The following is a 12,682-nucleotide window of genomic DNA, read 5'->3' as shown; positions in this document are numbered from 1 at the left end:
GCCACCTGGTGGTTGTAAACAGTCATTACAGGAAAAGCGTGTTTGACTTGCTAACGGAGTGACTCTTTTGCTTTAACTAAATGCTGGGTTCAGTATAAGCAATTGCTAATAAACTTTTAAATTGTAGATATTAAAATATTGCTGAAGAAACTGATTTATCTGAAGAACTTATTCCACATTTACTACAACCTGCGTAGATATTATTTTTTGTAAAGTAGTTCAACAATTCTTTGTGTTTTATGGCAATTTTACTAATATAAAGATTTTCTACAGCCACTCTCAAATGATGTTCAGTAGTTTTTATTAGTATTGGTTTATACTAAAAGTAAATAAATTGGTTAATTAAAATAAAAAAGTCTTGAGATGCGACATCTTTTTGTATCACCTCAATGTCATGTGACATTGTTCTAATGACCGATTCATCTTTTTTCAAGTCAAACTAAGGTTAAATTGATAGAATAGGCGGTAATTTGCATTTATTATATTAAAATGTCCAGTTCAGCAAGACTTACACCAGCATTAATACCTAAAAATAAAAGTTTCAATGGGTTCAGGAGAACCTTTCTCAGTCTGTGGATGACTGGATGTAATTGAGATTAATCAACAAATCCTGAATCTGCCTTGGCAAGATGATGATGTTGGCAGATTAATAAATAAAACAGGAAAATGACTAACTGAGGAAAGAAAGTATTTTCCCACAGTCACCTATGATGTGAAGTACATGTTAAGTAAAGGGTCAGGGCAGATGGCCTGTTCTACAATAATGTAACTCTAATTTTAATTACATACTCTAATTCGATCTACTTTCCTGGTTGGATCAATCCAAAAAGATTCGTTGATTAAGTTGTTTTCCTGGAGGATAATCACTGCTGTTCCAAATCAGAAATAAAGCGTCCCTCTTTTGGCCAGCAGGGGGCTCCCGAGAGCACTTTGCTTCTCAGAATATACCAGCTCTCAAAACTTCAAATTTGTTGTTGCATTTATTAATAAAAGCGTTACTTCAAGGTTAATAAATAGCAAATGTAAAGTTCTTTCAAATTTTAAATATTAATTTACTTAGGACTTTAAACAACTGACAAATCTAAATATTATGATGTATACAGAATTTTTTTTAAAATGAATTTTCTGTAAAATGGACAGTCTTCACTTTGCATATACTTTTCAACCCTCAGAATACCACGCTATGGTCAGTTTGTATGTTTGTTTTGTTTACTTTGCGGTAAAACAAAGCTTCTACAAATGTTGAAATAATTTTTTTAATAAAAAATTTCACAATCTATTATAAAAGCTATACGCGTCACACTTCGTATTTGAAAACAGACCCATATTTGATGTAAATGGATTTTCATGAACATCCAGAAGGTGGCAGTGTTGCCTCATGTTCTCTTATCCACTTTCTCCCCCAGCTGCCTTCATCTGAAATGTTGTCATGCCATTACAGTGAACACAATGCGTACAGTATTTTTAAGCCGTGCATTCCTTTAGCCTCTCCCTGATCCTCCTGCAGGAGCTGAGCGGCGTGAACTACCTGGAGCTGTACCGCGTGGCCGACCTCTTCCATCTACCCGCCCTGGAGGAGGCCGTGGTGGGCTTCCTGGTGGAGCATCTGTCTGAGCTGAGGCAGAACCGACAGGACGAGGCCCTGCAGCTGCCCTACCGACTCCTCAGGGAGGTGCTGAAAAGTGACCGCCTCACCTCCCTGAGCGAGGAGGAGATATGGAAGGTAGTGTCTGAGTAAGGGTAGACAGTCGTTTCACACTCACGTTACTGCCCGAATAGTATATCACAAATACAGCAGTGTCCTGAAAGTTTTTATGGATTCCAAGGGGTATGCAACCTTTAAGACCTACAGAGCCATTTTGCTTTCAGGACAGCCAAATAAAACTTGCATAGAACCACAAATGTCACGTAATTTTTTTTTCAAAATAGGATAACTTTGACAAATCTCTTCTTTAGGAAATTTCTTGTCAGTTTTAAATAATGTATTTGTATTTTAAGGCTTTAAAATAAGGATATACATAAAAGAGGATAGATAGGTCCACCTAGGCATCTTTTACCTAGGTGGACCTAGGTAATGGTTGATGTGGAGATTAAAGGATTTCTCAAACATGCATGAAAGAATCAAATCAACACTCTTGGTATGTTTTTGATTAGGGGACATTAGGGAATACTTAAGGCAGTGTTATGGTTGAAAAAGCCACTTGCGGCTCCTCTGCCACAGGTTGCAGACCACTGGGGTGGACCAACACAAGGTACCAAAATGGTACCAGGTCATGGTCTTCTAACATCTGATGAAGACAAACATCTCCACAGCATGATGCTACCACCACCAATTTTCCCTTTGGGAATGTGCGATATTAGCTTTCTGCCAAACACAGCGTTTTTGAATTACACATGTGGCCTCCATTTACCAACAAGGTGACCTCTAGTGGTAATTAAGATGCGTTCACACCAGCCCTGTTTAGTACGCTTTAATTGAACTTTAGTTTGGTTGTCTAGAATGTCCGGATCATTTGGGGAGGCGTGAATGAGGAATCAAACTGATGCTAACTCCCGTCCACCTAAAAATCTAGACCTCGATCTGGTTGACGTGAACTCTTGTGCGGTTCAAATGTATATGTGAACCCCAAGCAGACCGAATACTGCTCCAAAAGCAAGAAGAGGACTAAAGCGCAGGGCATTCTGGGTAAATACAACCAAAACAAGAACGCGAGACTAGCATAACCTGCAGAAATGGCTCCTGCTATGGGAAAGACAAAAGAGAAACCCTATAACCGCTAAAACCTGACACCACTCCATTTTTGTTTTCATTTTGTGGAAAAGAAAGTTGCAGTCAGTGTCTTCTGAGGTTTTTGTGTCTCTCCCTTCATTGGTTCTTACTGCGGTGCCTCCACAGGCGACGGTGGAAACAGGTTTCTCAAAGAGCTTGGTTCATGTGACTCAGTGCAGTATGAAAGCAAATATGTAACAAATGTTGCAGTTTTGTTTGTCCAATACAACAGAGTCCACTGGACTATCAGCTGTGAAAACAAAACATTTTTATGTCACACTAACGAGGGTTAAATTCTAAAACATGTCACTCTTTTCAGATTTTTAGTTGGAAAACATTTTGCATAAAATACATTGAAGCTTTTGGTTGCAATGTGAGGAAAAATGCAGAAAAGTCACAGAATAGTTTTGCAAGGCAGGAAAGCAGAGGATTAAAAGCAATCAGAGAGACTTGGTTGAACCCTGCCTTTCTCTGCAGAAGCATTGATATTGATGAGGCCACGCCGTAGTGAGCGGCGTGTCTGAATTTGCGTGCACAGGTGCAGGCAGACTGTCAGTCCGCATAAACAGGCATGTGTGTGTGATGAACTGGATTGTGGAGTAAGATGGCGGTGCAGGATGGGGACTTGCCATTTTGACTGTTCATTTGCACCAATCAGCCCCCACACCACCTCCTCCTGCCCCACCTTCATTCTTTCTCTCCCTCTCTTCTCTGATTAGGCCCACCGCGGCTCCATCAGGGCCCCCAATCCCCCAGCTGTCACTCGGCCGCCCGTCTGATTGAAAACAATCAGGCCTCTGATGGCACAATTACCCTGACCCTTTAGCCAGCCGCCGCTGCCATAATCAGCCTCTGATTAGGCTGCTTTGGGCCTCCTTCACTTCGCTCAGAAGGTTAATTTGGGCATCAGACGGGAGGAGAACGGCAAGTGCCGTCCGAAAGGGTGGGTGCCCGAGACGACGAGGTTGGACAGGGTTTGGGGTGCGGGGGTACGTGCCAGTACCGGACCGATAACACCTCAGCCATCAATCATCGTCACTCAGAGTTTTCTCTTACGCCATGGAAATCGCATTTTCTCCACCTTTTGTATTTTTCCCCCTCTGTCTCTCTTTTTTTGCCATCCTTTGCTCTATGTTGCCGTAGCATCCCCCTCCTCATCTTTCACACCCTACACACACACACACACACACACACATTCTTTCTGTCTCTCTTTTGCACTTTCTCTTTCTGTGCAGAGAGAGGAAGGAGGGAGTTGATTTATTCTGTGCCCTGAGGAAGTTGTGTGATGCAGCGTGACCTTCACAGTCAGCTGCTGCGGCGCGCTCACGCTCGCACACTGTCACTTCACGGAGATGAGGAGGAGAGAGGCGGAGTGTGTGTGCGTGTGTGTGTGTGTTGGGGGGGAAGGGGTGGAGCGACAATCGGAAGAGGAGGAAGAGGGGTGCAGGAGAGTGACAGAGATGCCACAAAAAGACAGACAGAGGCTCTTACTTGTCGCATATTCGCACCTTTAAAGTAAATCGAGGCGTTTTTGTTTAATCATCACACATCAGATCTCGTGTCAGAACTCAAGATGTGTTATTATTGGGTCTTTTCCAGATTTATCCGTGGTCATTTTTATTTCCCGTACCCGTTTCTCCCCCTCACCCCTCCAAAATAAAACATCACTGCCTTTTTTCCGCTCTAATAAGTTCCCAGGTTCCGCACGGTGGGCGCTAAGGCCCACTTTGTTTTCCTAATAATGGTATCAGTAATCTCCAGTCGGCTCAGCCCACACTCACAGCTAAAGAACCTTCCACCACTCGGCAGGTTCAATTAAAGCCCTTCCCGCCTGCTTCCCAGTTCACCTGCGTTAAACAAAGCAGGGCCGCCCGTGGATATTTACAGTCTGTATATTGAATGCTGCTGATTAATAAATGCTTGTGTGTTGGCAGCTATGGCTGCAGCGCCGGCTCGCCGCAGTCCATCAGCTTCTTGAAGAAAACAAAACAAAAAAAAGATCTGATTAACAGCCCTTGAGACATTTCTTTTTCCCTTGCTTCTTGCTTGGTTTCCTTTACCTCCTTTTCATAATTCTGTCCTCCTTCAGTAACCTCTCGGCTTTCCTTCTCTTTCCTGTTTAATGAAGAAAACAGGGAAGTCCAGAAAGCTATTCATTTGAAATCTTAAAATAAGCAATGAATAAGTACGTTTTTCCTTACAACTGGACCAGATTGAACATGTTTTAATTAAAATTGCGTACAAGAAGCCTTTTCAAGGTCCTAGCCTTTTTGGCGCCCTTGGCGAACCACCTTACCGGCGACTAGCCCCTCCACAAAGTTGTAGACCGTGTGGGGGGTGTTCTGTTGAGTATTCATTAGCTAAACGATGAACGATGTATTCAGCATCACAATTTAATACTTTGGTTAATGTTTAGTTGCAGAATTCAAAAAGGTCAAAGTATGAAAAAACTACGACTATGACTTATAAAAACTAAACAGAAACTAGGCAAAATGTAACTAAGAACTAATGAAAACTTTCAAACAGACTCTAAAAGCTAATTAAAGCCAAGTGAATTAGACAAAAAGTCAATGAAATAAAACTGTAATGAAAAACCTGAAACTGTTATAACCCTGGTTTGAAACTTCCTCCTTTACCTTAATTCTGCGATTTCCATGAGGCTGCCAACGTTTCCAGATCCGACATTTTCTTGGCATGAATTCTGATCCAGTTCTCCTTCTTCTCTGTTCCAGTTGCTCGTTCTCTGGCTGGAACACGACTACCGCTACCAGTACACCGAGGATCTCCTGCAGCACGTCCGCTACGGCTTGATGGACGTCCCCGCCCTGCATCACCTCGCCAACAGCCACCCCCTGGTTCAGTCCTGCCCCACCGCCGCCGCCCTGGTGGACGAAGCCCTGGACTACCACCACGCCACCTTCGCTCAGCCCCTCCGCCAGTCATCCAGCACCAGGCCTCGTTTCCAGTCGCTCACCCTTTACATAGCAGGGGGCAGGAAGCGGGAGGTGAGCAGAGTCAGGGAGCTGCGCTACTTCAACCCGTCGGCGCAGGAGCACGTGCGGGTGGGAGGGGGGTCCAACTGGAGTGAGCTGGCGCCCATGCCCACTGGGCGCAGCCATCACTGCATCGCCGTGATGGGCGACTTCCTGTTCGTGGTGGGCGGCGAGGTGGAGCACGCCACGGGCAGGACGTGTGCCGTGAGGACTGCGTGTAGGTACGACCCCAGGGGCAACCGGTGGATTGAGATTGCCCCGATGAAGGCGTGCAGGGAACACTTTGTCCTGGGAGCTCTGGGTCAGTACCTGTATGCCGTGGGCGGCAGGAACGAGCTGAGGCAGGTGCTACCCTCGGTGGAACGCTACTGTCCAAAGAGGAACAAATGGATGTTTGTCCAGCCCTTCGACCGCTCACTGTCCTGCCATGCCGGGTGTGTGGCTGATGATCTGCTCTGGGTCTCAGGTACACAGTGATAGGGAAAGGAAGAAATAAAGTGCTCTCTAATATGAACAACAGTTATCTCAGGTGTAAATGTACAATGAAATATTTTCACTCCTTTTAAAGGGGCAGTATTATGTAAAATCTACTTTTTTGAGCTTCACATTATGTCATAATATTGTCAAGACCATACCTGGGGTGTTTTCGTGATTTTTTCATTCATGTTTGAGAAATTTTTAAATCTCTAATGCAACAATTGAGCTGTGCAAAACAACTAGGAGGGCCTAGCGCCGCCTTCAAGGACACAGGTCCTCCTCGCAGCTGAAGTTTCCAAGCTTTCGAGCTTCTGCCTCACAGAGCAACCCTCTCCTCCGTGACTCTCCCACTCAGCTCCTTCAGACTAGCCAGCAGCAATTAGCAAACATCTGATGGAACTGCACATCTGCTGAGCTAATTATAGGAGCCACTTCTCAGTACAACATTGACAAAAATGTTAAAGGGTTACTAGAGGACTGATGTTGCGATGACTTCCTCAAGGTGGAGTTACAGAAAGAGAATGAGTTTTTAAAGAGACAGAGGCCCAATTTCAAGGCGTTAAGTTATGAAGTCAAATTTCTTTTGAGTTATATTTCATATTTAGTATTTTTATTACAATTTCAGGTAACATGGTTAAGTGATTGCACTGTAAAATGGCACTATGTACTTGGAAAGTACATAATACTGTCCCTTTAAACCTTCTGACATTTTTCTACCTTACAATCACACCAGTCACTTTACCTTACTGCAATTTTATGATTGTGCAACACAAAATAAGCTATATTGGAGAAGTTGAAGGATAATATGTGGTTTTCATAAATAATTCACTAATATTTAAGTCTTGTCAAGTTTATTTTTTGCATAGCACATTTCAGCAACAAGGCATTTCAACCTGAATGGAGATGCTGAGATGAATGACAACATGGTGTGTATGAAACGTTGAAACCATTTTGTACCCAAAACACCCAAACCCACAAAAATTCAAAATTACAAAAGCATCCATAACATTTTTTAATTCAAAATATTTGCACGTATTTGTGTTGCTCTATAATCCAAAAGAAAACACAACTGGGTTGTCTCGAAGAGTACGAATGCTTTTTGCAATGCTCTGTAACTGCACGATCACACAGACACACGTTGGACTTTCAGACTTCTGCAAGCATATTTCTGCTATTTTTTGTTACGCGTAAAAATAAAGTTCAGCATGTCGCACTTTTGCATTGCAGGTGGAGTTACAAACACGGCACAGTACCAGAATCGGCTCATGGTATACGACCCGGAGCAGGTGAGTATCAGACAGCTAAATCAGGCACTTAGAAATATTTAACAAAAACGATGGAGTTTAGAACATCACTTAATTTTCCTTTTGGATCAATATGTTGTTTTTTTTTTTTTATAGTTCGCATATCTTTGATTTGCTGTCCAGTAAAAATGATGTGAACTGTCCTGTACCTGCTCCAAGTCAGTGGCAAACTGGAGAAATGGGATGCACCTTCATTTCTACTGCATAAACATGTGACTTGTGTTTTGTTAGCAGTTATCAATCCTGTAGCAGACATCGCTCTGACTTTAGTTCACCACAGGAAGAAAAAAAATGCAATGTTCAATAATGTATTTACCAGTATACTAAAAGCACAATATACAGTATTAGTTGGTATATGTAGGTGTTCCAAAAAATATCATAAATAAGTACTTGGAGTATTTTGATGCCTATTTTGACTTTAGTACAATAATGCTTCAACGGGGTTAACATAGAATACATAAAGCTATAAATTATAGTGTTATGTCTTCTCAATGATGACACATTTTAAACTATTTTTTTTCTTATAATAAAAATACACTATCATGCATTAAATTCTACTTTATGCTAGCTGGTAAAATATAAAGACACAAAAATCTTAGCAATTAAAAAAAAAAATCAATATTTAACAAAATCAGACCCACAGAACACCCTTACCCCACCGTTTCCCCCACTCGGCTCCTCCAGACTAGCAGCAGCAGCAATTAGCAAACACTGAGCATCTGCAGAACTCCTGAGAACAGTGACATGTTGTGATGGTGCTGAAGGGGGCGTGTCGGTACAGGTAGGAAGTTCTTAAAGAGATAGAGGCCCAATTTCAAGGCGTCAGATACAGACTATGATGCAAAGTCAGATTGCTTTGAAGTCATTGATAAATGCAGCACTCTCATAACTGAAGGCAACATAGTTACTTGATTGTACTATAAAAAGAGTATATGGATATGTAAGATTCAGACGCTCAAACTGAAATTTCTGACAAGGTCGACGACTGAGTATAACTCAACATGATCCAGCTGTGAATAGATCTACTGCTTCCATCATCAAACCTGACTGCTTGTCTGATGGGTTAGTATTTATAGACCTAAACAAAAACCCCACAAAATATATCCAACTCCTATTCTCTTGCCCACTTTTCAAAACTAACTCAAACAGCTCAAAATGTTGGGTTGTGAAGAGCAGCGTTTCTGTTTGTGCAGCTTTGAAGAGGCCTGGACTGTGTGTGTGTGTGTGTGTGTGTGTGTGTGTGAAGCACAGAGGCATGCGGTGTGTATCCGCGAAAAGGTGCACATCCATATGGGTCTGCGTTTCAGCTTCCAAGCGAGGGAATGAAGAAGCGAGAGGTAGAAAAAGGGAGAGAGTCTCATTTGTATTCACTACGAATCTACATTCACCTGCCAGAGCAACAGCAACCCCCCACCCACTCTACCCTCAACAGATGGCCACCCGTCAGCTCCCAGCAGACACACACACACACACTCACTCTCATTCTCTCCCTCAATCAAGTACGCACACACACACAGACGCACTGGCACAAAATAAGCTTCCCCACACTTAGTGAGATGAGCAGGGATCCTTGGTGTAAAATGGAGTGGATGAAACATATGATTAGAAATAGGGAGGGAAGTCATTAGTACAAAGCAGAGCTCCAGTGTCACGTTATTTATCTAGCACTGAGCATACATCAATTACCCATGCATGGATATGCTTAAATATTAATCTCCTCATTCGTCCTCGTTCCCTCTCCCACCTTTCTCCCTCTGTTCGCCGCCCGTCAGGATCAGTGGCTGGCCCGCAGCCCCATGCTGCAGCGGCGCGTGTACCACGTCATGGCGGCCGTGAGGAGGCAGCTCTACGTGCTCGGCGGCAACGACCTGGATTACAACAACGACCGCATCCTGGTGCGCCACATCGACTCCTACAGCATGGACCTGGACCAGTGGACCCGCTGCTCCTTCAGCCTCCTCACAGGTGGGCGAGGGCGCGGCCGCAGTGGGCGGGGAGGCCGTGTCCACGTAGCGATAATTACCGAGCGGACAGTAAACAGGCTATCGAACGGCACGAGAGGCGGTTGTTTGTGTGCAAACAGAAACGGTTTGTTGCAGTAATCTGTTCCTTCTAGCCTCTCTCTCAAAAAATAAAATAAAATTCAGGTCACAGGAAATGGAACCAAATCTCAGTCCGAGTGAAACTTTCCTCTCCTCTTTTTTGCTCTGAGGGGGAAAATGTAGCAATCTTGAGAACCTTCATGTCTGTCGTCCTCAGGTCAAAACGAGTCTGGAGTGGCCGTTCATGATGACAGGATTTATGTGGTAGGAGGGTACTCCATTTGGACCAACGAGCCTTTGGCGTGCATCCAGGTGAGAGCTGTGACTGCTGAACGTGATTTCAGTTGCAGTGTTTACTTTTAGAAACATGTGGCTCATTAAATGCACAATCTGACTGATTGACTCCATGCTGTATTCAATAACTGGCTGCAACCCAGAGAGAGGCTATTTTCTATCTGAGTCTAAATTTAAGCCGTGCATTTTTAAGCTGTCCTAACAGCAGTTAGAGCGCTGGTGAGAAGAGCTGCTCTCCACTTTTAGATCTTGCAGGACTTGCTACTAATCCATATAAACTCCATCAATAATCTGGGCCAAAGTGTCGTCTGCTGTGAGTCGGAAGCTGTAATGTCTGCAAAGAAACTAGGACAGAGCAAATACAAAAATGAAGTTAATTACTATATGATTAAACACTATTTCATTTTAAAAATGCAAAACATCTCATAACATTTATCTTTTTGTGGAAATATTTACCTGTTTGAAGTCTGAACTGAAAGCTCCACACTCATTTATAATATTTATTTATCTACAACAGGCCAGAAACATAACTGGATGAAACACACATCTAGGAAAGCTGCTAAATCAAAAACTTTCACTCAAGATCAACAATTATAATAATAAATCTGTTGATTTTGTGATTATTATATTGTTTTCTGAGACCATATTTGTAATGCCATAGTAATGCTAGCTTGCATTCTCAAAGATCAATAAACTTTAATTTTGTTTAAAAAAAAACCCCAAAAAAACAACAACGCTACACTAGAACGGGAAGATATTTAAAATCTCCAAAACAAAAATGAAAAATAAAACCATAAATAAAATGCTTTATGACAGCTCTGTAAAGAAAATTTCCCTTGAAAATAATCAGGATGGAAATTATCTAGCTGATTTTAATTGATCATACAATTAATTGCAACAGGCTTATGTACATTTCTCTGTCATGAAACCCCAACAAAGCACCTTAAAAGTTTGTGTTGATTATGAAAAACTTGAAGAAAATATACTTTCTCAAGCTACAGTAACTCCTCATTACACTGACTGCTGCCATGGCAATAAGCCATATTAAAGGATCCCCGCACTGCTAGGCTGTCATAACAAATTTAACATTTTCTGATAAATCGTACCTGAAGTTATTGCGATTAATGATAACATTATTGGTTTGAAACCATTTTCAGGTTATATAAAGTTAATGACATAATAATGTAAGAACACATTCTCAAAGACCAATAAACTTTAAATTCTAATGAGCATTTAACACCGGAAAACATTTTAAATGTGCAAAAATAAATAAAACAGAAACAAAACTGTCCTTTCAAAAAGAGCTAGTTGAGACCAAAGCACCAAACCAAAGACTTTTGTCATGCAGCTTTTGATATAAAAAAAAGAAGATAAAAACAATAAATCATGCAAATGGAAATTATTGAGGTTGTTTTAATTTATCATGCTATTAACTGATTTATTGCTTATTGCAACAGGCTTTGGTACTATAGACTGAATTTCCTGTTTCAGGTGCTGGACCTGAGCACGGAGGGGAAGGAGGAGGTTTTCTACGGACCGACACTGCCTTTCGCCTCAAACGGGATTGCAACCTGTTTTCTCCCGGCTCCTTATTTCACCTGCCCCAACCTCCAGACGCTACAAGTACCCCATCACAGGATAGGAGCCGTCTAGCTCACTGACTTGGAAAACGTCTGAGAACCAGACAACGGATAAGTCGGCGCTTGCAAACCAGAATGAGGAAAAACAGCCAGTAAAGAGAACTGGCTGCTCTAGTGTAGGTGTAACAGGGGAAACCGTGCTGCTTCTTAAAGCTGTTCCTCCTGCATTAAGACGAGGACATCATTCAGACTCACTGGAAGGTCCGCCACCTCTGTTGAGAAGAACGGGGTAAATATAGTTGAGGGGTCCGACCAGCCACAGCAAACGGAAAGTTGCCGAAACCAATAATAGGGCTGTAAGTTTGTTTTCTACCCAGCAAAAACAAAAAAAACTAAAAAAACGTCAACAATGTCCATCGATTCCCGTTGCGAGTTTCCTAGGCGGACTCAGACGAACATGTTGCAGAGGCAACACTTGAATTTTTGTTTAATCCCCTAAATGATGTGAATTTGACAACAGATTCAACATACAGAATGTAGCTGCGTTTCCATTAAAAGTGTGCGCAAACTTTTGTTGAAACCCCCCCACCCCCCAAAAAAAACACATTTTCACAATTGTTGCGTTAACATTAAATAGGAAATGCAATTAAAATCACACGTAAATAAGTTTGTTCACGTGATAAGTCATTCAGAAACGTTCTCCTACCACTTCCTGTTGTCTTTTTTTGTTTTTTCCACCAGTAGTAACAGTCGACCGTTGATCATGTGACTCGTGTGATGTGAAAAAAAAAAAAAGCATTCTGTCGCAGTTTTGAGAAATGAACTAATTTTGGTGCCGCCGAAAAATCACTTCATCTTAGCGCAAAAACTTAACCTAAAAATGTGAGTTTTTTTCAAAATTGGTTTGTTTTTATTCATATAATTATTAACATTCAGTCATTCCAATTTGCACAACTATACGGTCAATGGAAACGCAGCTGGTGTGTGTGAGCTAATGAGGCTTTTACTTTACGCTCAGGACCCGAAGACTGTTTGTTTTTAAATGATTGTCTGGACATTCAATCATGGAGTACTTACTATTCTGCATTGTCAAACATTTGCTTTTACTAAAAGACAAAGAGAGAGGAAAAAAAAAGTGCTTGCACATCCCTCATGTATCCGAAGCAACACGTCTGCAAGAATATACGGAAGAAACCGCAGAATAAAGATACTAAAAGGACAC

At 42.0% G+C, this 12,682-nt stretch overlaps 1 protein-coding gene across 1 annotated transcript in view; it reads left to right on the top strand.

The window, feature by feature from the left end:
- klhl32 (kelch-like family member 32) overlaps window positions 1–12,681 on the top strand; it is a 34,327-nt gene extending 21,646 nt beyond the window's left edge. Inside the window, exons 6-11 of the mRNA XM_008431867.3 lie at window positions 1,508–1,723; window positions 5,503–6,229; window positions 7,468–7,526; window positions 9,317–9,509; window positions 9,804–9,898; window positions 11,372–12,681. Of these exons, the coding sequence (XP_008430089.1) occupies window positions 1,508–1,723; window positions 5,503–6,229; window positions 7,468–7,526; window positions 9,317–9,509; window positions 9,804–9,898; window positions 11,372–11,533 (1,452 nt within the window). The 3' untranslated portion in view covers window positions 11,534–12,681. The remainder of the gene's footprint in view (window positions 1–1,507; window positions 1,724–5,502; window positions 6,230–7,467; window positions 7,527–9,316; window positions 9,510–9,803; window positions 9,899–11,371) is intronic.
- The last annotated feature ends 1 nt before the right edge of the window (window position 12,682 follows it).

The sequence above is a fragment of the Poecilia reticulata genome, chromosome 16 (assembly GCF_904066995.2).
Source record: "Poecilia reticulata chromosome 16, P_reticulata-male-v2, whole genome shotgun sequence".
Lineage (NCBI taxonomy): Eukaryota > Metazoa > Chordata > Actinopteri > Cyprinodontiformes > Poeciliidae > Poecilia > Poecilia reticulata.
The sequence above is the reverse complement of the archived record's forward strand: the minus strand, read 5'-3'. Positions and strand labels throughout refer to the sequence as shown.